General features: G+C 50.4%; 1 protein-coding gene across 2 annotated transcripts; it reads left to right on the forward strand.

Annotated features, from left to right (window-relative positions):
- On the forward strand, positions 1–26,584 carry NELFA (negative elongation factor complex member A). Of its 2 annotated transcripts, none has more exons than XM_032135764.2 (11): positions 1–415; positions 17,815–18,001; positions 19,649–19,810; positions 21,521–21,610; positions 23,035–23,165; positions 23,253–23,322; positions 23,575–23,663; positions 24,521–24,632; positions 25,163–25,428; positions 25,581–25,680; positions 25,779–26,584. In XM_032135764.2, the coding sequence occupies exons 1-11, from the start codon at positions 173–175 to the stop codon at positions 25,961–25,963; spliced, it is 1,635 nt and encodes a 544-aa protein (XP_031991655.1). In that variant the 5' UTR covers positions 1–172; the 3' UTR covers positions 25,964–26,584. The 2 variants fall into 2 exon arrangements, with proteins under 2 accessions (XP_031991655.1, XP_031991656.1); XM_032135765.2 differs by having other exon boundaries at positions 3–415; positions 17,830–18,001.
- The last annotated feature ends 917 nt before the right edge of the window (positions 26,585–27,501 follow it).

The following is a 27,501-nucleotide window of genomic DNA, read 5'->3' on the forward strand; positions in this document are numbered from 1 at the left end:
GGCTCTCGGCTTTGCCACAAAGCTTCGCGGAGACGCGGCCGCCACCCAGAAGCGCTCTTGGGGGAAGCCCCACTCGTGGGACCGCGCCGCCTGCGCCGCGTCTGCGGCCCGCAGCCCCCCGGGCGCCGCCATGTTGGGGTCCTAGCCGGGGACGCGTAGGTGTCTTCATAAGATGCCGGGGCTGCGGCGCGCGCTTTCCCCCAAGATGGCGTCCATGCGGGAGAGCGACACGGGCCTGTGGCTGCACAACAAGCTGGGGGCCACGGACGAGCTGTGGGCGCCTCCCAGCATCGCGTCCTTGCTCACGGCCGCGGTTATCGACAACATCCGTCTCTGCTTCCATGGCCTCTCGTCGGCGGTGAAGCTCAAGTTGCTACTTGGGACGCTGCACCTCCCGCGCCGCACAGTGGACGAGGTGAGGCAGGCGGCGCGCCCCGCGGCCCCCAGATTCCCAACCTTCCCACCTCCGACCCGCACACCCAACTCCGGACCCTCCTCGGTCTCTCCCCCAACCTTCCCATCCCCCTTCAGACTGTCCCCCCCCCCCCCCCGGGGTCCTCAGCCCCCCGCCCCGCCCTCACGCCCCCTCCTCGCTCCTGCGAATCCCTCCCTCCAGTCCTCATCTCCTCCTGGGTCCTCATTCCCCGCCTCGATCCCCATCTCCCACCTCGGTTCTCATCCCCACCCTGGGTCCTCTGGCTCCTCCGCACCTCCTCGACCCCTGGGAATCCCCCCCTAGGGTCCTCACCTCCCTACCTTTGTCCTCACCCCTACCCAAGTTTTCACCTCCCTTGGAATCCTCAACCTCCTCCCCGCCGGGCCTCAGGTTCTCGCTACGACCCCCAGGTCCTCACTCCCCTCCCTGGGCCCCCGGGTACTCATCCCCACCCGCCCCCGCCACCCCTGCCCTCGGTCCTCACCACCGTAATCCCCCACTGTGCCGAAGCGACGGACTCTTGGGGCGGGGGTGCGCCGGCCCCAGCGGGGTCTCCCGTCGGGCTTTCCCGTCGGGGACGCAGCCTTGGTGACCTGGGCGAGGGCGGGGATCCCGAGAGAAACCCGCGTGAGGAAGGGGCGGCCTGGGCTCGGTAGCTCCAGTGTCCGCTGACTGGATTTTCTTGTTCTCACCTCGCAAAGACCCCGGCCGTCCGGAGCGCTCTGTGTCCATTTTACTCTTTTCTACACGCCGTTTTGCGTCATTCCAATGAGTGGGTGTGTGAGGTTTGTTTTTTTTTTTCCTGAACTTTATATTGTATCGCTTTCCGTGCGAAATAAACCGAGTAGTTTTGCAGACTATTGAAGCCCCGTGGTTGTTTAAACGTTCCTGGCTACTGATGTATTATTAGCTATTACAGGTTGTAATTGTTTTTGATTGAGATATGACATGTATGGAAAAGTGCATTTTTGTTCAGTTTAACGAATAATAATAGCATCGTGAGCCACTCCTGTGATCCTTACACAGGTGAAGTAGAACCATGCCTGTTCCTTGGAAGCCTCCCATTGGTAATCACAGCCTTCTTCCTTTCCCTTCCCTCGTTTTGGAAAGGTAATCATTTCTGTGCCATCTCCCCGGTGTTAGCAATTATTTATGCACCCCTAAATGGCACAGCTTGGTTGCTTGATTTGGACTTAGTGTGATGGTATCATAGTGTATTTGTGTGTGGCGTGCATGTGTCCTTTTGGTCGACACCGTGACAGTTTCATCCAAGTTGCAGCTGACTGCGGTTTAATTTTCACTGCTGTGTGGTATTCGTCTCTCTGAGCACGAAGCACTTTATCCATTCTATCATAGTGCCACATTTAGCTTACGGCCAGTTTTGTGCTGTTGTAAATAATCCTGTTACTACATTATTGTGATACGTTCAGGTATTTGGAATCTTGGATTTCTCTAGGGTATAATATCTAGGAGTGGAATTGTGAGGATCATAGGATTATGCCAAATTATTTTTCAGAGTGTTTTGTTTTTGTTTTTTTGTTTTGTTTGAGAGAGGATCTGGCGCTGTCACCCAGGCTGGAGTGCAGTGGCACAATCATGGCCCACTGCAGCCTTGACCTCCTCACCTCAGATCTTCCCACCTCAGCCTCCCGAGTAGCTGGGACTACAGGGTTTCACCATGCTGCCCAGGCTGGTCTTGAACTCCTGACCTCAAGCAATCTGCTTGCCTCAGCCTCCTGAAGGGCTGGGATTACAGGTGTAAGCCATGGCACTCGGCCTGCTGTTTGGTTTTCTGCTTTGAGAATTGTATATTCAAATCTGCTTTTAAATTCTCTTTTTTCCCATTGTTTTGTAAGAGTGTCTTTTTAATTATTTATTATAAATGCTAGATATCAGTCCTTTTTCAGTTACAAATATCTCCCAATTGTCCTTTTTGTCCTTTGACTTCGACTTAGCTTCCTGGAATCCTTTTTTTTTTTTTTTTTTAAGACAGTGTCTCACTCTGTCACCCAGGCTGGAGTCTAGTGGTATAATCATAGCTCACTTTAACCTTGAACTCCTGGGCTTAAGCAGTCCTCTCTCCTAAACCTCTGTAGTAGCTGGGACTGATGCGCTGCCACCACGCCTGGCTAATTTTCGTGCGTGTGTATGGAGATGGGGGTCTTAACTATATTGCCCAGGCTGGTCTTGAACTCCTAGCCTCAAGTGATCCTCCTGCCTTGGCCTCCCATTGTGTTGGGGTTACAGGTGTGATCTGTGCACCCAGCCCTTTTCCTGGAATCATGGATGAATAGAAGCTCCTAGTTTTAACATAGATGGTGTATTCATCTGCCCACTATCATTGTCGCCTATTGTGTCTCCCCGAGGGACATGCCTGGAACACTCCCTGGATTATCTTGGCGTAGCTGTACAGTTTTGCCTTTTGCACTTGAATCTTGAGTCTGCGTGGAATTGATGATTTTGTGAAGCAGGGAGTCTGATTTTCCACATGGATGTCCGTTTGTCCAGCACCCAAAGTTGATTGAAATGACTGTCCTTTTCCATTGATCTGCACTGTAACTTCTGCTGTGGATCTGTTTCTGGGCTGTGCTCTGTTCTGTTGCTCATTTACATATTGATGTGCTAATAACGCACTAAGTCGGTTCCTGTCGCTTTATTTATAAGTCTTGTTAGCTGACGGAGCAAACCCTCCCATTGTATCTTTCTCCAGGATCATCTTTGGCTATTCTTGTTCCTTCGCACTTCCACATGTATCTTCTGTACTTACTTCTTAAACACATAGAGCCTGCCTGCTGGGATTTTAAGAGTGAGCTGAACGTGCAGTTCATTCTGGGGTGCTGTCCTCTTTATACTGCCTCCTGTAATTTGTGGGTGTGGGCGTATCTATTTAGATGTTCTTTATGCTCTCTAGAGGCCTTCCATCTCATAGATTACCACCTATTTCATATTTTTCCATGCCGTTGTAAATGGTATCTGTTAAAGTCTTAGTTTTTATTTGTTGCTGGTATATAGAAATGCGTTGTTTTTTGTTTTTGTTTGTTTGTTGTTTTTTGTTTTTGTTTGTTTGTTTGTTGTTTTTTGGGTTTTTTTCAGACGGAGATCTCGCTGTGTCACCCAGGCTGGAGAGCAGTGGTGTGATCTCAGTTCACTGCAACCTCCGCCTCTTGAGCTCAGGTGATTCCCCTACCTTAGCCTCCCGAGTAGCTGGGATTACAGGCACGCACCACCACACCTGGCTAATTTTTGTATTTTTAGTAGAGACGGGGTTTCACCATGTTGGCCAGGCTGGTCTCAAACTCCTGACCTCAGGTGAGCCACCATGCCCAGCCTGATTTTTGGATAATGAGTTTGTGACTAGCATCTGTGCTAAAGTTTTGCTAGTTGCAAAATTTTTTTTTCTATAGAATCTTCTTGATTTTTCAGTGCACTTCATATTATTTTTCTTTCTCCAATTACCTTTTTTTTTTTTTTCTCCTCTCACTGGACTGGCCAGGACTCTCCAACTCATTGTCTTACCTACCTCCTATCACACAGGGAGAACTTGGAATGTTTTGCCAGTAAGCATTATGTTCCCTGTTGTTTTTGATAAATACCCTTTATCTAGTTAAGGAATTTCTCTTCTTAGAAGACTTGTAAAAAAATCTTTTAATCATGAATTTTTTAAAAATAGCTTTATTGACCAGGTGCGGTAGCTCACGCCTGTAATCCCAGCACTTTGGGAGGCCGAGGCAGGGGGATCACGAGGTCAGGAGATCGAGACCATCCTGGCTAACACGGTGAAACCCCGTCTCTACTAAAAAAATACAAAAAAAATTAGCTGGGCGTGGTGGCAGGCACCTGTAGTCCCAGCTACTAGGGAGGCTGAAGCAGAAGAATGCCATGAACCCAGGAGGTGGAGCTTGCAGTGAGCCGAAATGGTGCCACTGCACTCCAGCCTGGGCGACAGAGCAAGACTCTGTCTCCAAAAAAAAAAAAGCTTTATTAAGATATAATGTATAGCTGGGTGCAGTGGCTCACGCCTGTAATCTCAGCACTTTGGGAGGCCAAGATGGGCGGATTGCTTGAACCTAGGCATTCGAGATCAGCCTGAGCAATATGGTGAAACCCTGTCTGCATAAAAAATATAAAAATTAGCCAGGGGTAGTGGCACACGGCTGTGGTCCCAGCTACTTGGGAGGCTGTGGCGAGAGGATCACTTGAGCCTGGGAGGTTGGGGATGTGCTGAGCCATGATTGCATCACTGCACTCTAGCCTGGGCAACAGAACGACACCCTGTCTCAAAAGAAAAAAGATATTATTTATGTACCATATAATTATGCCAGATAGTTCACCATTTAAAATGTACAGTTCAGTAGTTTTTAGTATATTTACTGGGTTGATGATCATTCTAGTCAATTTTCGAACATTTTCATCATCCCCCAAATAAATCCTACACTCATTAGCATTTCCCCAGTCCTCTTCCTCCCGAATCCTAGGTGACTAGTAATCTACTTTTTGCTTCTATAGATTTGTCTATTCAGGATATTTTATATAAATAGAATCATACATCTGGTCTTTTGTGCCTGACTTCTTTCACTTAATGCAATGTTTTCTTTTTTTTTTGAAATGGAGTCTTGCCCTGTCGCCAGGCTGGAGTGCAGTGGCGCGATCTCGGCTCACCACAACCTACACCTCCCAAGTTCGAGGGATTCTCCTGCCTTAGCCTCCCCAGTAGCTGGGACTAGACACGCGCCACCATGCCCAGCTAATTAGCTAATTTTTGTATTTTTAGTAGAGACGGGGTTTCACCATGTTGGCCAGGCTGGTCTCCATCTCTTGACCTTGTGATCCACCCACCTTGGCCTCCCAAAGTGCTGGGATTACAGGTGTGAGCCACTGCTCCCGGCCTTTATTTCTTCTTAAAAAAAAAAAAAAAAAAAGATGCATGTGCAGAACATGCAGATTTGTTACATAGGTATATGTGTGCCGTGGTTTGCTGCACCTATTGACCCATCCTTTAAGTTCCCTCCCCTCACTCCCACCCCCAATAGGCCCTGGTGTGTGTTGTTCCCCTCTCTGTGTCCATGTGTTCTCAATGTTCAACTGCCTGCCACTTATGAGTGAGAACATGCAATGTTTGGTTTTCTGTTCCTTTGTTAGTTTGCTGAGGATCATGGCTTCCAGCTTCATCCATGTCCCTGCAGAGGACAGGATCTCATTCCTTTTTATGGCTGCATAGTATTCTATGGTGTATATGTATCACATTTTCTTTATCCAGTCCATCATTGATGGGCATTTGGGTTGGTTCCATGTCCTTGCAATTGTAAGCAGTGCTGCAGTAAACATACATGTGCATGTGTCTTTATAGCAGAATGATTTATATTCCTTTGGGTATATATCCAGCAATGGGATTGCTGGGTCAAATGGTATTTCTGGTGTTAGATCCTTAAGGAATCGCCACACTGTCTTCCACAACGGTTGAACTAATTTACACTCCCAGCAACAGTGTAAAAGCCTTCCTATTTCTCCACAGCCTCTCCAGCATCTATTGTTTCCTGACTTTTTAATAATCGCCATTCTGACTGGCACGAGATGGTATCTCATTGTGGTTTTGATTTGCATTTCTCTGATGATCAGTGACGCTCAGCTTTTTTTCATGTTTATTGGCCTCGTAAATGTCTTCTTTTGAGAGATATATCTGTTCACCTCCTTTGCCCACTTTTTGATGGGGTTGTTTGTTTTTCTCTTAGAAATATGTTTAAGTTCCTTGTAAATTCTGGATGTTAGCCCTTTGTCAGATGGGTAGATTGCAGAAATTTTCTCCCATTCTGTAGGTTGCCCATTCACTCTAATGATAGTTTCTTTTGCTGAGTAGAAGCTCTTTAATTAGATCCCATTTGTCTATTTTGGCTTTTGTTGCAATTGCTTTTGGCATTTTTGTCATGAAGTGGTTGCCCGTGCCTATGTCCTGAATGATATTGCCTAGGTTTTTTTCTAGGGTTTTTATGGTTTCAGGTTTTACATTTAAGTTGTTAATCCATCTTGAGTTAATTTTTGTATGAGGTGTAAGGAAGAGGTCCAGTTTCAGTTTTCTGCATATGACTAGCCAGTTTTCCCAGCACCATTTACTGAATAGAAGATCCTTTCCCCGTTGCTTGTTTTTGTCAGGTTTGTCAAAGATCAGATGCTGGTAGATGTGTGGTGTTATTTCTGAGGTCCCTGTTCTGCTCCATTGATCTGTAGGTCTGTTGTGGTACCAGTACCATGCTGTTTTGGTTACCGTAGCCGTGTAAGTGTAGTTTGAAGTCAGGTAGCGTGATGCCTCCAGCTTTGTTCTTTTTGCTTAGGATTGTCTTGGCTATACGGGATCTTCTTTGATTCCATATGAAATTTAAAATAGTTTTTTCTAATTCTGTGAAGAATGTCAGTGGTAGTTTGTTGGGAATAGCATTGAATCTGTAAGTTACTTTGAGCAGTATGGCCATTTTCATGATATCGATTCTTCCTATACATGAGGATGGAATGCTTTTGTATTTGTTTCTGTACTCTCTTATTTTCTGTTTTTTCTTTTCTTTTTTTTTTTTTCTGAGACGGAGTCTCGCTCTGTCGCCCAGGCTGGAGTGTAGTGGCACGATCTCGGCTCACTGCAAGCTCTGCCTCCTGGGTTCACGCCATTCTCCTGCCTCAGCCTCCCGAGTAGCTGGGACTACAGGCACCCGCCACCGCGCCTAGCTAATTTTTTGTATTTTTAGTGGAGACAGGGTTTCACCGTGTTAGCCAGGATGGTCTCGATCTCCTGACCTCATGATCTGCCCGCCTTGGCCTCCCGAAGTGCTGGGATTACAGGCATGAGCCACCACACCTGGCTTTTTTTTTTTTTTTTTTTTTTTTTTTTCTTTTGAGACAGAGTCTCACTCTGTCAGCCAGGCTGGAGTGCAGTGGCACGATCTCAGCTCACTGCAACCTCCACCTCCCGGGCTCAAGCAATTCTGCCTCAGCCTCCCGAGTAGCTGGGATTGCAGGCTTGTGCCACCATGCCTGGCTAATTTGTGTATTTTTAGTAGAGATGGGGTTTAACAATGTTGGCCAGGCTGATCTCAAACTCCTGACCTCAGGTAATCCGCCTGCCTCGGCTTCCCAAAGTGCTGGGATTACAGGGATGAGCCCCTGCTCCCGGCCCCTCTCTTATTTTCTTGAACAGTGGTTTGAATAGTGGTTTGAAGAGGTCCTTCACATCCCTTGTTAGGTGTATTCCTAGGTATTTTATTCTCTAGTGATTTTGAATGGGAGTTCATTCATGATTTGGCTCTGTGCTTGCCTATTAAAATCACATTGATTTTGTATCCTCGGACTTTGCTGAAGTTGCTTATCAGTTCAACAAGTTTTGGGGCTGAGTTGATGGGGTTTTCTAAATATAAAATCATGTCATCTGCAAACAGAGACAACTTGACTTCCTCTCTTCCTATTTGAATACTCTTTATTTCTTTCTCTTGCCTAATTGCCCTGGCCAGAACTTCCAATACTGTGTTGAATAGGAGTGGTGAGAGAGGACATCCTTGTCTTGTGCCAGTTTTCAAAGAGAATGCTTCCAGCTTTTGCCCATTCAATGTGGTATTGGCTGTGGGTTTGTCCTAAATAACCCTTATTATTTTGAGATATGTTCCATCAATACCTAGCTTATTGAGAGTTTTTAACATGCAGGGATGTTGAATTTTATCAAAGGCCTTTTCTGCATCTGTTAAGATAATCATGTTGGTTTTTGTCTTTGGTTCTGTTTATGTGATGGGTTATGCTTGTTGATTTGTGTGTGTTGAACCAGCCTTGCATCCCAGGGATGAAGCCAACTTGATCGTGGTGGATAAGCTTTTTGATGTGCTGCTGGATTCGGTTTGTCAGTATCTTATTGAGGTTTTTCACATTGATGTTCATCAGGGATATTGGCCTGAAGTTTTTTTTGCTGTTGTCTGTTCCCAGTTTTGGTATCAGGATGATGTTGGCCTCATAAAATGAGTTAGGGAAGAGTCCCTCCTTTTCAATTGTTTGGAATAGTTTCAGAAGGAATGGTACCAGCTCCTCTTTGTATTTCTGATAGAATTCAGCTGTGAGTCCATCTGGTCCTGGGCTTCTTTTGGTTGATAGGTTGTTACTGCCTCAATTTCAGAGCTTGTTACTGGTCTAGTCAGGGATTCGACTTCTTCCTGGTTTAGTCTTGGTAGGGTGTATGGACCCAGGAATTTATCCATTTCTTCTAGATTTTCTAGTTTATTTGTGTAGAGGTGTTTATAGTATTCTCTGATGGTAGTTTGTATTTCTGTGGGGTCAGTTGTGATAGCACCTTTATTATTTTTTTTTTTTTTGGTGTCTATTTGATTCTTCTCTCTCTTCTTTATTAGTCTAGCTAGCGTTCTATCTATTTTGTTCATTTTTTCAAAAAACCAGCTCCTGGATTTGTTGATTTTTTTCCTGAGGGGGAGGGTTTTTCGTGTCTCTGTGTCCTTTAATTCTTCTCTGATCTTAGTTATTTCTTGTTTTCTGTTAGCTTTGGGGTTAGTTTGCCCTCTTGCCTCTCTAGCTCTTTTAATTGTAATATTAGTGTGTCGATTTGAGATCTTTCTAGCTTTCTGATGTGGGCATTTAATGCCATCAATTTCCCTCTTAACACTGCTTTAGCTGTGTCCCAGAGATTCTGATACATTGTATCTTTGTTCTCATTGGTTTCAAAGAAATTCTTAATTTCTGCCTTAATTTCATTATTTATCCAGGAGTCATTCAGGAGCAGGTTGTTCAATTTCCATGAAATTGTGTGGTTTTGAGTGAGTTTCTTAATCTTGAGTTCTAATTTGCACTGTGGTCTGAGAGACTGTTATGATTTCAGTTATTTTGCATTTGCTGAGGAGTATTTTACTTCCAATTATGTGGTCGATTTTAGAGTATAAGTGCCATGTGGCACTGAGAAGAATGTATATTCTGTTGATTTGAGGTGGAGAGTTCTGTAGATGTCTACTAGGTCCACTTGATCCAGAGCTGAGTTCAAGACCTGAATATCCTTGTTAGTTTTCTGTCTTGTTGATCTAATACTGACAGTGGGATGTTAAAGTCTCCCCCTATTGTTGTGTGGGAGTCTAAGTCTCTTTGTAGGTCTCTAAGAACTTGTTTTATGAATCTGGGTGCTTCTGTGTTGGGTGCATGTATATTTACGATAGCTCTTCTGGTTGAATTGTTCCCTTTACCATTGTGTAATACCCTTCTTGTCTTCTTTGATCTTCGTTGGTTTAAAGTCTGTTTTGTCAGAGACTAGGATTGCAACCCTTGTTTTCTTTTTTGTTTGTTTGCTTTCCATTTGCTTGAAGTTTCCTCCATCCCTTTATTCTGAGCCTGTGTGTGTCTTTGCGTATAAGATGAGTCTTCTGCATACAGCACACAAATGGGTCTTGACTCCTTATCCAATCTGCCAGTCTGTGTCTTTTTTTTTTTTTTTTTTTTTTTTTTGAGACGGAGTCCCGCTGTCGCCCAGGCTGGAGTGCAGTGGCGTAATCTCGGCTCACTGCAAGCTCCGCCTCCCGGGTTCACGCCATTCTCCTGCCTCAGCCTCTCCGAGTAGCTGGGACTACAGGCGCCCGCCAACATGCCCGGCTAATTTTTTTGTAGTTTTAGTAGAGACGGGGTTTCACCGTGGTCTCGATCTCCTGACCTCGTGATCCGCCCGCCTCCACCTCCCAAAGTGCTGGGATTACAAGCGTGAGCCACTGCACCCGGCCTGTCTGTGTCTTTTAATTGGGGCATTTAGCCCATTTACATTTAAGGTTAATATTGTTATGTGTGAATTCGGTCCTGTAATCGTGATGCTATCTGGTTATTTTGCACACTGGATGCAGTTTCTTCGTAATGTCATTGGTCTTTATATTTTGGTGTGTTTTTTCAGTGGCTCATACTGGTTTTTCTTTCCATATTTAGTGCTTCTTTCCAGAGCTCTTCCAGGGCAGGGCTAATGGTAACAAAATCCCTCAGTATTTGCTTGTCTGGAAAAGATTTTATTTCTCCTTCACTTATGAAGCTTAGTTTGGCTGGATATTAAATTCTGGGTTGAAAATTCTTTTCTTTAAGAATGTTGAATATTGGCCCCCAAACTCTTCTGGCTTGTAGAGTTTCTGCAGAGGTCTGCCGTTAGTTAGTCTGATGGGCTTCCCTTTGTAGGTGACCTGGCCTTTCTCTCTGGCTGCTCTGAACAATTTTTCCTTCATTTCGACCTTGGAGAATTTGATGATTATGTGTCTTGGGGTTGATCTTCTCGCGGAGTGTCTTACTGGGGTTCTCTGTATTTCCCGAATTTGCATGTTGGCCTGTCTTTCTAGGTTGAGGAAGTTCTCCTGGATAATATCCTTAAGTGTGTTTTCCGGCTTGTTTCCATTCTCCCCGTCTCCTTCTGGTACTCCAGTCAGTAGTAGGTTTGGTCTTTTTATGAAGTCCCATATTTTTTGGAGGCTTTGTTCGTTCCTTTTCATTCTTTTCTCTGTATTCTTGTCTGCATGTCTTATTTCAGTAAGGTGGTCTTCAAACTCTGATATCCTTTGTTCCGCTTGGTGGATTCGGCTGTTGATACTTGCGGATGACTCATGAGGTTCTCGTGCTGTGTTTTTCAGCTTCATCAGGTCATTTATGTTCCTCTCTAAACTGGTTATTCTAGTTAGCAATTCCTCTGTCCTTTTATCAAGGTTCTCAGATTCTTTGTATTGGCATAGAACATGCTCCTTTAGTTCATCGTTGTTTTTTTTTTATTACCCATCTCCTGAAGCCTACTTCTGTCAACTCGTCCATCTAATCCTCCGTCTAGTTCTGCGCCCTTGATGGAGAGACATTGTGATCATTTGGAGGAGATGAGGCACTCCGGCCTTTGGAGTTTTCAGCATTTTTTCATTGATTCTTTCTCATCTTCATGAGTTTGTCTAGTTTCTGCCTTTGAGGCTGCTGACCCTTGGATGGGGCCTTTTGTTGTGGTTGTTATTATTGTTGTTGATGCTGTTGTCGTTTTCTGCTCGTTTGTTTTCCTTGCAGTAGTCATGTCTCTCTTCTGTAGGGCTGCTGCAGTTTGCTGGGGGTTCACTTCAGGCCATATTCATCTGGTTCACTCCCATGCCTGGAGGTGTCAAGGAGGCTGGAGAACAGCAAAGATGGGTGCCTGCTCCTTCTTCTGGGACCTCTGACCTCAAGGGGCACCAACCTGATGCCTGTAGGATCACTCTTGTATAGGGTGTCTGACAACCCCTGTTGGAGGGTCTCACCTAGTTGGGTGGCATAGGGAGCAGGACCCATTTAACGAAGTACTTTGTCCCATGATGGAGGGGGTGTGCTTCACTGGGGGGAAACTACTTGTCTGGGCTGCCCAGGTTATTCTTTATTTAACATTTTGAGAAATTGCCAAACTATTTTGCATAGTGGCTACACCATCTTACATTCTCCATAGTGATTTTTGAGTGTTCAGTCTCTCACATCCTTGCCAACATTTGTTATCTTTTTGATATAGCCATCCTAGTGGGTGTGAACACAAAGGAACTTTAAGTTTTATCAAATGCTTAAATATCTATTGACATGTAATTCACCACATTAACAAAATAGCTTTAATTATAAGCCAACCTTGCCTTCCTGAGGTAAACCTAAATTGGTCATTTTATGTTGTTGGATTATATCATCCTGATATTTTGTATAGGAATTTTGTATTATATCTTTGTTCTTCGGTGAGATTGACCTGTAGTTTTACTTACCCAGACTGTCTTTGTTGGATTTTGGTGTTGGGGTTATGCTACCCTTAAAAAAGGATTTGTAACATATCTGGTCTTTTCTTTTTCTTTGGAAAGTTTGTTTACTAATGGAGTGATTTCTTCCTAAATATTTGGCAGAACTTGGTAATGAAGCTTTCTGGACCTGAAAGTTACTTTGTGGGAGGATTTTTCAGTACGGATTTTTGTTTTTATGAGTTTTGTTTTTTTGTTTGTTTTGATGCATAGTGTCACTGTGACCCAGGCTGGAGTGGCAGTGATGTGATCATAACTCACTGTAACCTTAAATTCCTAAGCTCAAGTGATCCTCCTGCCTCAGCCTCCTGAGCTCTAAGACTACAGGCATGCATCACCATACCTGCCTACTTTTCTTTTTTTTTTTATTTTTTGTAGAGAGAGTGTCTCAAATACCCTTCTGTCATTGAGGCTGGAGTGCAATGGTGCGATCTGGGCTCACTGCAACCTCCACCTTCCAGGCTCAAGCCATTATCGTGCCTCAGCCTTCCGAGTAGTTGGGATCACAGGTGTGCGCCACCATGCCCCGCTAATTTTTGTATTTTTAGTAGAGACAGGCTTTTGCCACGTTGGCCAGTCTGGTCTCAAGCTTCTGACCTCAAGTGATCCACGTGCCTTGGTTGCCCAAATTGCTGGGATTACAGGCATGAGCCAATATGACCAGCTCAAACATCTTCTTTTTAAATGTCAGAAGCATGTATAGTGATTATTTCTTATTTTTCCCCCTTGATCCATCTCACCAGATGTTTGTTGATTTTATAAGAATTTTCAAAGTACCAGCTTCTGGCTTTGTTGATCTTGGCTTTCTGTTTCACTAATTTTTGCACTAATTTTCTTCTTTCTCCTTTCTTTGTACTTATTTTGTTGCTCTTTTTCTAAGTTTTAAAGATGGATGCCAATCTCAGGCTTCTTTTCGTGTATGTATGTATGTATGTCCATAAATTCTCTTCTGATTACAGTGTAAGCTGCATCCCACAAGTTTTGATAGTCACAGAACTGTATCAAGTCACAATATTTTTAAATTTCAATAAGTTCTTCACTGATCCCTGTGTTATTTAGAAATATTTCTTAATTTCCCTACATTGGAGGGGAAGAGACTTTAGTTTTGTTTTTATTATTAATTTCTAGCTGTATTGAGCTCTTGTCAGAGAATATGGTTTATATTATTTTAGTTGTTTGAAATTTAAGATTTGCTTAATGGCAAAATACATGGTCAGTTTTTGTAAATGCTGCAAGTAAGCTTGCGAATCATATGTATTCTCTAGTTTTGAGATCCATTGCTCAGCGGATGTTCATTAGGCCAATTTGTATAATCATGTTGTACAAATCTATTCTATTCTTACTGTTTTTTGTTTTAAAGGTGTAATGTTGCCCAGTAACTCCTCAGCCTCCCAGGTATCTAGAACTACAGGCACGTGCAGCTTGATTTAAAAAAAAAAAAAAATCAGAAGAGGATTTGTTGATCTCCCTATTAGGATTATGGGTTTGTCTGTTCCTCCTTCTCAGCTTATGCTGTATATATTTTTGGGCTGTGTTATTAGGTGCATCCAAGTTTACAGTTGTTATAGTTACCATGTGAACTCAACCTTGGATCTTTACATAGATCTCTGTAGTAATGTTTTGTTCTTAAAATCTGCTTCCATCTAACATTCATATAAGTATACCAGCTTTATTTTATTTGTATTTTTCTTGGACTTTGTCCTTATGCATTACAAGAAATTGTGATAAAGGTCTCATTTAGCTAGATTGTGAAAGGACTAAGCCATTCTGGTTAATTTACTTTTCTGAAAAATATTTTTATTTATTTTCTTGGTATTTAAAAAAAGGTTTATAAGACATTCTAATTTATCTATCTTAGTTTTCTTCCTTCATTTATTTAGGGGTCGGGTACCTTTGGGATATCAGTCTGAAAATTAAACTTTTCTACATAGGACCATAGATACAGGGCGACTAGATGACTGGGCTGGATGTGTTCCACAGTGTATCAGTCAGGATTCTCCAGAGAAACAGAACCAAGAGGGTATATAGACACGTACGTGCACACACGCCAGGAGAGCCAGTGATGTAAGCCCTTAGACTCGAGACCCAGGAAGAGCTGATGTTTCAGCCTGAGTCTGAAGGCTGGAAAAGACCAATCTTCCAGCTCAAACAGGCAGGAGTTCCCCTTACTCAGCATTTGTGTTCTGCTTTGGTTTTCAGTTGATTGGATGAGACCCACTCAACAGTAGGGAGGGCCCTCTGCCTCACTAAATACAATTCAGATGTTAGTCTTATGTAGAAACATCCTCACAGACACACCTGGAATCATGAGGGACTGTCCAGGTACCCCATTGCCCAGTCAAGTTGACACGTAAGGTTAACCTTATACATGGCATCTGCTACAACTTGTGTTTCTGAATGAAATTCTACAACCAGTTTACTGGTTTTGTAATGTGTCTTTTTTTTTTTTTTTAATTTTTAATTTAATTTTTTTTTTGGAGACCGAGTCTCGCTCTGTTGCCCAGGCTGGAGCATGCAATCTCGGCTCACTGCAAGCTCCGCCTCCCGGGTTCACGCCATTCTCCTGCCTTGGCCTCCCGAGTAGCTGGGACTACAGGTGCCCACCACCACACCCGCCTAATTTTTTGTATTTTTAGTAGAGGCAGGGTTTCACCGTGTTAGCCAGGATGGTCTCAATTTCCTGACTTTGTGATCCGCCCACCTCAGCCTCCCAAAGTGCCGGGATTACAGGTGTGAGCCACCGTGCCTGGGTTTTGTTTTGTTTTTTTTTTTTTTTTTTTTTAGACTGAGTCTTGCTCTGTCGCCCAGGCTGGAGTGCAGTGGTGCCATCTTGGCTCACCACAATCTCCGCCTCCCAGGTTCAAGCAATTCTTCTGCCTCACCCTCCCCAGCAGCTGGGATTACAGGAGTGTGCCACCATGCCTGGCTAATTTTTGTATTTTCAGCAGAGATGGGATTTTGCTATGTTGGACAGGCTGATCTCGAACTCCTGACCTCAAGTGATCCACCCGCCCTAGCCTCCCAGAGTGCTGGGATTACAGGCGTGAGCCACCATGCTCAGCCAATTTTTAATTTTTTTAAGAAATGAAATCTTGCTCTGTTGCTCAGGCTGGAGTGGAGTAGTGCCATCTTTGTTCACTGCAGCCTCGAACCCCTGGGCTCAAGTGATCCTCCTGCCTCGGCCTCCCACGTAGCTGGAACCACAGGTGTGAGCCACTATACCCGGCCCTATTCCTCTTAAAAGCTTAGTGAACAGCGGTTCTTCATACCAGGGAAGAGGAAGAGAGATTTTAATGATGTGATAGTTTATTCAGTAAAGGGTACAGAAGTAAGTTAGGGCCCCTGCTCTCTAAGAATTACAGACCCAAGATAGGCCTGGGCCGGGCGTGCTGGTGGCGCCTGGATTCCCAGCACTGTGGGAGGATGAGGCAGGAGAATCGCTGGACCTGGGGGGGTGGAGGTTGCAGTGAGCCGAGATCCCACCATTGCACTCCAGCCTGGGCGACAACAGCGAGACTCTGTCTCAAAAAAAAAAAAAAAAAAAAAAAAGGCCCAGGGGAGCTCGTTCCCCCCTTCTACCAGCAAAAGGCACCTTCCATGAAGCTGGAAGGGGCCCCCACCAGGCGGGGAATCCGCCAGCGGCTTGATTGATCTTGGACTCCCACCTCCAGAACCATGAGAGGTAAATTTCTGTTGTGTGTAAGCCAAGCATTTTCTTTTTTCTTTCTTTCTTCTTTTTTTTTTTTTTTTGAGATGGAGTTTCGCTCTTGTTGCCCAGGCTGGAGTGCCATGGCGCGATCTTGGCTTACAGCAACCTCTGCCTCCTGGGTTCAAGCGATTCCCCTGCCTCAGCCTCCTGAGTAGCTGGGGTTACAGGAATGCGCTACCACGCCCGGCTAATTTTGTATTTTTAGTAGAGACAGGGTTTCCCCATGTTGGTCAGTGTGGTCTCCAACTCTTGACCTCGTGATCCGCCCGCCTCTGCCTTCCGAAGTGTGGGGATTATAGGCGTGAGCTACCGTGCCCGGGAAAGCTAAGCGTTTTCCTACAGAAGCCCCAGTAGAGCGAGCCAGGCTTCAGCCAGGCTTCAGCACGGCATTCTGGAGAGAAAACATTTACTCCACAACAGTGGTCCTTTTTGTTTTAAATTAACATCCCCGACTTTTTTAATCTTTACCATTTTTATAAAATGCCGCCTGCTTGCCCCTTGGCAGGCGTAGGGTTTCCTTGGGGCTGCTGTGACGAGGCAGCACTGTCTGGGAACAGCGGGGCTGTGCAGCTGCCAGAGCCACCGTGTGCGCAGCGCTTTCTGCAGCCACGGAGCATCTTCTGCCGCATCGCGCACTCAACTCAGGCAGGCGTCGGGAGTGAGGGCTCGGGGCACAGGGTCAGCGGCCGGGGCGACACCCTCCCTGCTGCGCAAGGAACAGAAGGGCTGGGCCAGGCGGGGGGGGTTCTTGACTCCTGAGGGCAGCTGGGTGTCCTGCAGCGCAGACGCAGAGGGGCTTGGCAGCAGGCAGGCTCCCCTGGCACGACCTCTGACCTCTGCCCCTCGAGCCAACTTCCCTCAGGGCAGGAAGCCCATGAGGACAGTGAGGGAAGCGCTGGAAGGTCCTCCCACTCAGAGGCCACCAGGAGGCGGCGCTTGCAGGGACGTGATGGCTGCAGCCCTGGTAGGACAGGTCTCTGGCGCCTGATGCAGGGAGTGGGTGTCAGCAAGGCCTTGGGCTGGGGTTTCAGCCCCGGCATCTGGACAGGGCAGGATGCTGTTGTTCACCCTCAGCGCCGACCAGCCCAGCTGTCTCACGCTGTCAGCAGCCCAGTGGGCCCATGGCAGAGGCACAGGCACGCCATGGCCTGGCTGTCTGCTTTTCCTCGTGGGAGGGGGTTTATGTGGCCGAAGCAGGCCCTGGTGTGGATGGATCTGGCCCCCCGGGCATTGAGGGAGCGTGGGGTGTGCCTGCTTCCTCCACCCACATCGCCCGTGGCCTCCCAAAGGCGCTGGCCTCACTCCAGATCCCGCAGCCACCTCCAGGCTCCACGAGCACCAACTCCCAGCGCCATCCAGACCCAGAGGCAGCCATCCCTGCCTAGATGGTGACTAGGCACCAGCTCAGCTGTCATGGGTGCTGCCCTGGGTCCCAGGTCCCACCGCCTGCTGCCCAGGCACACACCCCCTGCGGCAGGTGACTCAGCCTGTTCCTGTGCTCTGCTGTGCCAGGCACCTGACTGCTCTATGCCCCTCATCCCCAGGATGCCCCGCCCGCAGGCTTTCTGTGGGGGCAGTGGTGGCCCCGGCTTCTCAACCTTCAGGTTTTCTTGCATCTGCACACCGGTGGGGGAGAGCAGGCCCAGCGGACTGGCTGCTGCTGGGAGGTGGGAGGCTGCCGGGAGGGCACCGGGTGCCGGGGCCTTGCAACCTGGCAGAGGCTGTGGCAGCTCAGGGAAGCAAGGTGGCCCTGGGTTGAGGTGGGGGCTCAGAGGAAGGGGAGCCTTCAGGCGGAAGTGTTGGGGGCAACTGCCAGAGAGCCCGGCCGCTGCCCAGTGCCCATCCGGAAGCTCGGCGGGGAGTGGGCTCGGAAGTGGGCAGGGGCATGGTGGCGCCGGCAGCATCCTCTCTTGCAGATGAAGGGCGCCCTGATGGAGATCATCCAGCTCGCCAGCCTCGACTCGGACCCCTGGGTGCTCATGGTCGCCGACATCTTGAAGTCCTTTCCGGACACAGGCTCGCTTAACCTGGAGCTCGAGGAGCAGAATCCCAACGTTCAGGATATTTTGAGAGAACTTAGAGAAAAGGGTATGTTGTGTGGCTTTAATTCATATTGGGAGGAGGGAAATGGATCTTTCTTGAAAAATTTTTTTCTGAAATGAATTTGATTTTTAGACTGTTATGTTTTTCCATGTGTCCTGGTCCCTAGAATATTAACTGTATACGCACCATCCTCCCCCGTAAGCTGCTGTCTGGCTTTTGCCATCTTTGAAAACAAACTCCAAACAGCCCACTGCGCTGTCAGTGGGAGGCTGTGTCACGCCACTCGCCGTCTCTCCCTGGTCGGCTCCGTGAGGGCAGGGGCTCTGCCCATTCAGGTGGTATCTGCAGATCGTAGGTTCTAGGGCCCAGAGCATTCCCTGGCCCAGAGTACATGCTCAGAAATGCATGTTGAAAATACCAACAATTCAGTTGTTTAAATGTGAACTGAAAATCACTTAGAAAATATTCAAAAGGCTGGGCTCCGTGGCTCACTCCTGTAACCCCAGCACTTTGGGAGGCTGAAATGGGCAGATTGCTTGAGCCCAGGAGTTCGAGACCAGCCTGGGAAGCATAGCAAGAACCCATTTCTACAAAAAATAAGAATTAGCTGGGCGTGATGGCACGTGCCTGTCCTCCCAGGTACTTGGGAGGCTGAGCTAGGAGGCTCTCTTGAGCCTGGGAGGCCAAGGCTATAGTGAGCCATGATCGCGCCACTGCACTCCAGCCTGGGTAACAGAGTGAGAACGTATCTTAAAAGAAAAAACAATTTGTAGATGGATTTGAAGAACATGCCTTGATGGGATGCTTGATGCTTGTGCTTTTCTGAGTTTCTCTCCTGCTTTGGACAATTGGAACTGGCTCCTCAGAGCCCAAACGTTGTGCCCCAGCTCCTTCAAGGGCAGCACCCAGAGAGACAGGGTTGTGGGATGGAGACATCGAGGCTGCACACTCCTGCAGGGGCCCTGCTGGCCACCCCCTTGCAGGTGGCACCTCTCCCCACTGTGAGGGCACACACACCACGCAGATGCCTCTGGAGCAGTGGTCTGGACAGGCCCACCCCACCCCGCCCGTTCGTGTCTCAGGAGTGTCCCTCGGGCAGGAAGGCCGAGGGCGGTGAACTCTCATCTGCCTGCCTGTGCTTTTTCTCCAGGCGGGGCACGTAGCCAGTTCAGGTGGGAGGTCGCCTGTCCCTCGTGGGGCATTTCCTGGGCTCCGAACCGTGGGTGGCCACACAGGCTGAGGAAATGGATGTGGGCAGTTTGGATGAGGGCCGGGATTCCGGGAGAGACCACCGGCCTGGCTACCCTCGGGGACGGGAAGAGAGAAGCCACAGAGCGGGGGTCCTTACGTGGGGGTGGGATCTGTTAACATTTCATGTTCTAGAAGTGCCTGGAGCCCTCCAGGAATCGCTGTATCTACGTCCGCCTGTGGTTCTCGGTGTCTGCGGTGCCAGAGGTATCCAGTTTGCGGCCCTCTCAAGGCACGCCCGCCTCTCAGGCATTCCTGTTCTGAAAATGCTCCTGGGTGTTCTGCTGGAGCCATGGGGAGTCAGTCTCGAGGACCTCAGGGGACAGCCGAAGCTCTCAAGACCTAACCCTGAGGAGGGTGTGGGGCGGGCAGCCGCCAGCTCCTCTCAGCCCGGAGCTCTGCGACCTGGGCGCCCCTAACTGTCATGTGGTTCTTACCGCGCAGTGGGTGAGTGTGAAGCATCTGCCATGCTGCCACTGGAGTGCCAGTACTTGAACAAAAACGCCCTGACAACCCTCGCGGGACCCCTCACTCCCCCGGTGAAGCATTTTCAGTTAAAGCGGAAACCCAAGAGCGCCACGCTGCGGGCGGAGCTGCTGCAGAAGTGTGAGTGGCCGCGGCCGCCGTTGGCGTTGTCTTTGTAGTTTGCAGTCATAGGTTTCTTAGGTTCTAAGTACCAAGACTGCCCCTTCAAGGTGGCGTTCTGGGCCAGGCATGGTGGCTCACACCTGTTGGGAGGCTGGGGCAGGTGGGTCGTTTGAGCCCAGGAGTTTGAGACCAGCCAAGAAACCCCCTCTCTAGCAAAAATACCAAAAAATTAGCTGGGCATGGTGGTGTGTGCCTGTGCTCCCAGCTACTCGGGAGAATGAGGTCAGAGGATCACCTGAGCCCACAAGGTTGAGGCTGCAGTGAGCTGTGATCACACCACTACACTCCAGCCTGGGCAAGAGTGAGACCCTATCTCAAAAAAAAGAAGATAAAGTTCTGCATAAAGTTTTTTGCTAGAAGTTTATCACTATATTAAACTTTGTGTTCTGAAAACATGCTTTAAAAACTCCAGAATTTAGGCCGGGCATGGTGGCTCACACCTGTAATCCCAGCACTCTGGGAGGCTGAGGCCAGCAGATCACCTGAGGTCAGGAGTTCGAGACCAGCCTGGCCCACATGGTGAAACCCCGTCTCTACTAAAAATACAAAAATTAGCTGGGTGTGGTGGTGCATGCCTGTAATCCCAGTTGCTTGGGAGGCTGAGGCAAGAGAATCACTTGAACCTGGGAGGCACAGGTTGCAGTGAGCCAAGATTGCACCATTGCACTCCAGCTTGGGCAACAAGAGTGAAACAACATCACACACACAAAAAAAGAAACCAGAAACTTCAGAATTTTAGGTGAAGGCATCTCTAATCTCTGTTACCAAATGAACTCTGTGCCAGCTGAGTCACGCTGTTGGGCACGGTGGGTGCCAGTGTGAATGGCTGGACGGGCACTGTCCTTACTGTCACGTTGCTACCTTCTTGAGGGGCCAGTGATCTCAATTTGACTTGAAAGATATTTAATCATTTCAGTTAACGTTTTCCCAAAGCACAACAAAGATTTTAATAACATCGTTTTATTTTGAATGGTTATGGAATTAATATTTATAATGTACATCAATACCCCATTTCCAGAGAATCCAAATAAAAGGCTGACAGCAGCTGTGCATGGATCTTTGCTGGAACGGGCAGCAGCCAGGGCCCAGCGCTGTCCGGGAGGCTCCGTGCAGCCCTGGGCCCACTGGGTAGCCCAGGAAGGACTCTGCTTGCCCCTTGGGCCCCAGCCCCTTTGAAGGCCCCACCCCCTTTGGAGGCCAGCAGCGGCCGCAGGGTCTGCTTTGGGCACTCGGTGTCCCCTGACCCTTCAGCCTCACTGAACCAAGTCAGGAAAATCTCTTCGTTTGTTTCTTCCTCATATTTTTGTATTTAGACCGTGCCTGCTGACCCTCAGCGAGGACAGGGCTCCCACTGGGCCGGGGGAGGCCTGGGTCGACGGAGGGGGCCCATGAGGTCCCTCAACTCCTCCTCTGCTGCTTCCCCGTGCCATGGGGTCCTGGGAGGTGCAGCCACAGCCACCCAGCTCCCGAAACTTGCTCACCTGAGTTTCTGACTCGTTGTAATGTGCGAGCTGGTGTCAGGCCCTGCTCAGAACAGCTGCTCATTTAGAGAGAATGCAGTATTCACGGCTCAGGCCGTCGGATGAATCCGCTTGACAGAGATGCTTTTACAAGGGCCAAGGGCTCTCGCTCTGAGGATCCCTGACACGTGCAACCTCTTCCTTCCAGCCACGGAGACCGCCCAGCAGCTGAAGCGGAGCGCCGGGGTGCCCTTCCACGCCAAGGGCCGGGGGCTGCTGCGGAAGATGGACACCACCAGTAAGGCCCCCACCCGGTGCCGCGAGCCTTGCTTCTGGGGCAGAGCTAAGGGCTTGACCTGGAGACCCGCTGCCTGTTGGGGAGGCGGTGCATGTGAATGGTCTGCAGGCAGCAGTGTTGGGAGCCCGTGGGAAAGCGAAGGCACTGGGGCAGTTTCACCAGCTTCTTCCCTTGGGGAGCTCCCTGGGAGGATGTATGGGCACTGAGACAGGAAGGCTGGGATCTGAGGACAGCGCTGGCCCTTGCTCCTCTGCTGTCGGCAGCGGCGGCTCTTGGCCTTCCCGGCGCGGGCTTTCAGCCCCGAGTGCTGCTCTTGGGTTCCGAGTGTCCCTGGGCGGCCCCGCGGGGAGGACGTGACCATGCTCAGCTGCCCGTGGGGCTGTGCCCCCTGCACCCCTCCATCTGCCCTTCCTGATTTGTGCTCTCAGGGCTGGGCGTGAGCTTAAGCAGAATGCACCCTGATCACAGGAAGACGGTGTGCCCCTGGGAACCATGGCAGGGCATACCCCAGAGGGTGCTGGATAGTGACCTGGGGGCCAGAGGGCAGGACGGGTGTCGTCCTGTGCTGAGACAGCTGGGTAAACTTGCAGATGGGTGGGGCTGAAAGGGCAGTCTTACAGGCGCCCTCCATGCAGCTCCCAGACCAGCCTGGCTTAGTTTATTTGGGCTCCCATAATCCCACAGTGTTCACATGGGACCTAGTAGAAGGCATCTTGGGTCTGCTGACTGTTGTCCCTGGGGGGGGGCTGTCCCCGGGTCATGTTCCTGCCCACCGCAGCCGAGTTTCCACCTTGCTCTCCTCTGCCCCGCCTGGAGCAGACCCTTGTCTTTCCACCCCCGCCAGGCATCCCAGGGCCGGGGCTGCACCTGCTGTCCCAGGGAGGGTGGGCCAGCTGTTGAGCAGTGTGTCCAGCCTGGCCCAGTGTGCTGATGGTACCATCCCCCGGGCGCCCTCTCTCTGGGCCTGGGACCATGAGAGCCACGCACGCCTTGGAGGGTGCGTGTGGGCGCTGGTGGGTAACAGCGTAGGCCTCAGGAGCGTCCTCAGGGGACAGGGGGACAAGGCTCGGGAGGGCGGCCCTCAAGCCCAGGCGCCTGGCTTCACGCCCCTGCCTGTAGAGGCACAGGAAGGAGGCAGAGCTCAGCCCTCGCCACGCTGGTGAGAGACTCCGCCTGGTGAGATCCTGTGGCTCGGCTGGGTGTCGCTGTCTTTGGTGTCTTGGCAAAGTGTGAGGTCATGGCTCCACGTGCTCCCCTGCTCCCTGAGGTCCGGGATCCTGGGGGTCCTGCCCGCTCCCCACCAGGGGTTTGGCTCTTCCCCACTGCGGCGCTAGCCTAGAAGAGGGTGGGACGTTCTGGGCTCAGAGGGGGTGGGGGATGTTTGCCGGTCACTGCTGCTGGCCCTGACTGTTGCCGTCCTCCAGCCCCACTCAAAGGCATCCCGAAGCAGGCGCCCTTCAGAAGCCCCACGGCGCCCAGCGTCTTCAGCCCCACGGGGAACCGGACCCCCATCCCGCCTTCCAGGACGCTGCTGCGGAAAGAACGGGGTGTGAAGGTAGGCCCGTCCCCCAGCTCCTGTGGCGCCCCGAGGCCCGTTGCGCCTGGTGCTGTCACTAAGGCAGGGCTGTGCTTGTCTTGGCAGCTGCTGGACATCTCTGAGCTGGATATGGTTGGCGCTGGCCGAGAGGCGAAGAGGAGAAGGAAGACTCTCGGTAGGGGTTGGGGCCTGCGTTAGGCGGCAATGGGGGGGTCCCTGTGGGCCCTGCCCAGTTGGGGTGGGGTGTGTCCACGCTCGGCGGGCAGGGCTGTGCCCCTGTGAGGCTCCTCTTCTGTGGGTGGGCGCCTGCTTTTCTCCTGGCTCCTTGGCGGTCTCTCCTGGGAAGCTGTTTTCTTCCCTGCCACTGCCCTGAGCTGAGACTGCAGACACACCTGGGCACTGGCAAGGACGCCTGTTTTGTCCACAGATGCAGAGGTAGTGGAGAAGCCAGCCAAGGAGGAAACGGTGGTGGAGAACGCCACCCCGGACTACGCAGCCGGCCTGGTGTCCACGCAGGTAGGGCTCAGGGCTGCGCCCCACGTCTGGCACCACTGCAGGTGCCCCTCCTGTTCCGATTGTGGTCACTCTAGTGTGTTCTATCGGAGAATATATATATGTATGTACATATATGTGCGGTTTGTATTTATGTATATATATGTATATGTATATGAGGCAGTGTGGGCCGTGCCCTGACGTGGGCATCTAACTCAGGCTGGGAGCGGGAACCTGCCCCACGCCTGCTGGAGGGGCTGCCAGGGGAGTCCTCCTCACCCCTGTGCCTCAGTGTCCCGTGTCAGGCAGGGCTGGTGGTACCTGCCTTGCAGGTGGCCGTGAATGGGTGCAGGACAGGCCTGTGGGGGTGCTGGGTGGTCAGAGGCCTCAGTGTCCTGGAGACCAGGCCCTGCCTGCGGGTGGGAGGCAGCCACGGGGTGCGGCAGGTGCACAGAGGCTGCAGTGGGTCGTCTGAGGCCAGGGCCTGGGGGAGACCACACTGCGGGGTCACTTCGGGATAATAAGCTCCTTTCTTCCTGTCGCTGCATGTTCTGGGTTTCTTAACATGAGCATCTTCCTTTTATATCAGTGCTTCGTGGTAAGAAAAAGCATCGCTCCTTCTGTGCTCAAGACGGGCGGTTTGGGCTCCTCAACCCCTCCCCTCTCCTATACAGGAGCCGCTCAGTCCCCAATTCTGCTGGGGCGCCAGGGGCCAGGGGTCCCGTTGTCCAGCCCAGGGAGCTCGGGAGAGTGGCCCCCTCCTTCCTGCTCTAGCTCGGGGGGCCACAGCCTGTGGCGGTGGAGCTCCAGGTCAGGCTGTGAGTTAGCACATGCTGGAAGCATGGCCTCTTCTGGGAGGAACCTTAAACTCTGTGTTCCAGAAACTTGGGTCCCTGAACAATGAGCCTGCGCTGCCCTCCACGAGCTACCTTCCCTCCACGCCCAGCGTGGTTCCCGCCTCCTCCTACGTCCCCAGCTCCGAGACGCCCCCAGGTGAGTCTGCTGGCCCCAACGTGGAACCAGCCACGGGCGCTGCCAGGGCTGCGGTTCTCACTCCTGCATCTCTGTTGTCCCCTTTCTGCCTCGGCCAGAGGCAGGTGACCCAGGTGACCCAGCTCTTGTTGCTGGCTAGGCGGGAGGGGAGCTGAGAGCCATCCCCTCCCAGATGGAGGGCACTGCCAGGCTCACAGCGCCTCAGGCCAGGTCCTGGGCCCGAGGGGCTTGAGGATATGGCCTTCCTCTGTCTTCCCACCAGTGCCCACGGTATGGGGAGCCGCTGCAGGCCAGCAGCTGGCCAGAGTCCAGACATCTTATCTGCGAGTCTGGAAAGACCTGAGACCACTGGCCTTGTTCCTCTGGCTGGGGACTCCTGGGGCCTGTGCCTTGGCTGGGGGCCACAGGGAGTTCTTGTCAGAGGGTAGCAGGACAGAGAAGGGGAGCTGAGCCTGTCACCTCCAGGAGCACTAGGGTTTGGGAACAGGGTGGGGGTCCAGCCCCCTCACCAGGCCCCGGTCTACTTGCAGCCCCATCTTCCCGGGAAGCCAGCCGCCCACCAGAGGAGCCCAGCGCCCCGAGCCCCACGTTGCCGGCGCAGTTCAAGCAGCGGGCGCCCATGTACAACAGCGGCCTGAGCCCTGCCACACCCACGCCTGCAGCGCCCACCTCGCCTCTGACACCCACCACACCTCCGGCTGTCGCCCCTACCACTCAGACACCCCCGGTTGCCATGGTGGCCCCGCAGACCCAGGCCCCTGCCCAGCAGCAGCCTAAGAAGAACCTGTCCCTTACGGTAAGTGTACCCTGGCAGGGCCCACAGGCCATCAGGTAGGTGGTACGGCCCTGGCCACCTGCCCTAGCGTGGGGGTGCCACACTGCCTGCAGGGGGATGCAGGAGGTGGTCCTGGCGGGACCCTGGCACCCACACCCCTCTCCCCGCTGTAGAGAGAGCAGATGTTCGCTGCCCAGGAGATGTTCAAGACAGCCAACAAAGTCACGCGGCCCGAGAAGGCCCTCATCCTGGGCTTCATGGCCGGCTCCCGAGGTATGTTCATACGGCAGGGCCTGGGGGCGCACCGGGCCGGGTTGGGGGCGGGCTCTTTGTCCCCCAGACACCCACTCAGCAGCTCCTGCTCACTGCAGAGAACCCGTGCCAGGAGCAGGGGGACGTGATCCAGATCAAGCTGAGCGAGCACACGGAGGACCTGCCCAAGGCGGACGGCCAGGGCAGCACAACCATGCTGGTGGACACAGTGTTCGAGATGAACTATGCCACGGGCCAGTGGACGCGCTTCAAGAAGTACAAGCCCATGACCAATGTGTCCTAGGGCCACCTGCCTCACAGCTGGCCCTCACTTGGGGGGGGGGGGCTCCACGGGACGATGGCTTTGCCGGCCTAAAGTAACTGGATGGCGGACACCTGGCCCACAAGGTCCCCCAGCCGCCGCCCTGCTGCTGACCCCAGCCTGTTTTAAGTTCTGGATACATTTCTCTGGGGTGTTTGTTTGGGGCTTATTTTTAAAATTTTAATATGGGTTCCTTTTTGTGTGATTTAAGACACTTTTTGGACTCAACGTTACATTTTTGAATGTAGTAAGTTAACCAAAAAAGTTACAACTTCCTAATTTTAGTGACAGCTCTGCCTGTTAGACTCTTACTTTTTAAAATCTTTTCTATTTTCCCTTGCTGGGGCAGTGCCCTCCTACGCCCAGGGTTGAGGGGACCAACGTGGCACGGTGGTACTGGGGGTGCGGCAGGGACACCCGACCACACCAGAGCGTGGGAGACGGCGGGCCTTGTCCCCTGCCTGTGCCTGCCTGGGGGTTTTGTATTCATCTTTTGTATAGTGGACATTTAAGACAGTCTTTGGGTACCTATTTTCATTGTAAAACTATCTGAACCATTAAAGTCGAGCTTTTCTAAAGAAAGCCACCATAGCTGTGTTTGGGGCCAGCTTGTCCTCCCTGCTCCGGGGACCCAGTCCCTTCCTAGGCGGCCGTCAGGATGGGGTGGGCCAGGGCTGGGGGCTTCCTAGGACATCCTGGCCCACAGGGTGGGGAACAGGTAGGATCAGCCCTCGGGGTACTACCTTGGCTTGGCTGTGGGCCTGGGGACCAACCGGCTCAGCTGACTGCAGGGCTAGGGGACAGCAGTGGTTCCTTCTCTCTAGACCATTTCACCCTTAATGGGAATTTGGGAAGCAAATTATTTCTGAAAGAAAGAAGAAAGCATTTTTCCAAAGTCAGTTACACCTGCTATTTCCAGTATTATTTGTTATACTTCCCAAGGTGGCACTGCCTCTCCCCAGCGGGTCAGGTCAAAGGCAAAATGACATGGTCAGGACAGGGAGCCCCACCCATTGGAGGCATCAGTGCCATGCCCAATGCTTTGCAATTCAAAGTAACTGGAAAAAAAAAAAAAATCAAACAATCCCATATAAAATAAGTTAAGAAAAAAAAGCCTTTAAAATGTTTTTAATACAAAAATACTCATACACAATTTTCCAAACACAGCTTTCCATTTTAAATGCTATTTTCCCCCAACTGGCAAGTCTCAACTCTCTATTTCAGTATATCCCCCCCCCCAAAAAAAGTGAATTTCAAGTTTTTAAGTCTAACTATCAAACCTGGTGACAGCACCCAGTATTCCTAAAAGGAATCTGACCTTACACTGTATGAAGTTTAGACGCCAATAGGCACATTTAAGTTTGTATTTCATTTCTGACAGGGCATTTCACACCTCAACAGGCTATGGCGAGGCTGTGACACCCGTGGACACAGCATTTTACCCTACTGACTAACAGTCTTCAACTACACTCATAGGATCAAGATATTTGGCAACTGACAGTCATTTGCATTAACTTGAA

This window comes from Hylobates moloch, unplaced genomic scaffold, assembly GCF_009828535.3.
Source record: "Hylobates moloch isolate HMO894 unplaced genomic scaffold, HMol_V3 SCAFFOLD_17, whole genome shotgun sequence".
Lineage (NCBI taxonomy): Eukaryota > Metazoa > Chordata > Mammalia > Primates > Hylobatidae > Hylobates > Hylobates moloch.

Coding starts and splice junctions, on each gene's coding strand:
- NELFA (XM_032135764.2), top strand. CDS start 173: ATGCCGGGGCTGCGGCGCGCGCTTTCCCCCAAGATGGCGTCCATGCGG. Junction 19,811..21,520: donor GGCGGAGCTGCTGCAGAAGT/GTGAGTGGCCGC, acceptor TCTTCCTTCCAG/CCACGGAGACCGCCCAGCAG. Junction 23,166..23,252: donor GGAAAGAACGGGGTGTGAAG/GTAGGCCCGTCC, acceptor TTGTCTTGGCAG/CTGCTGGACATCTCTGAGCT.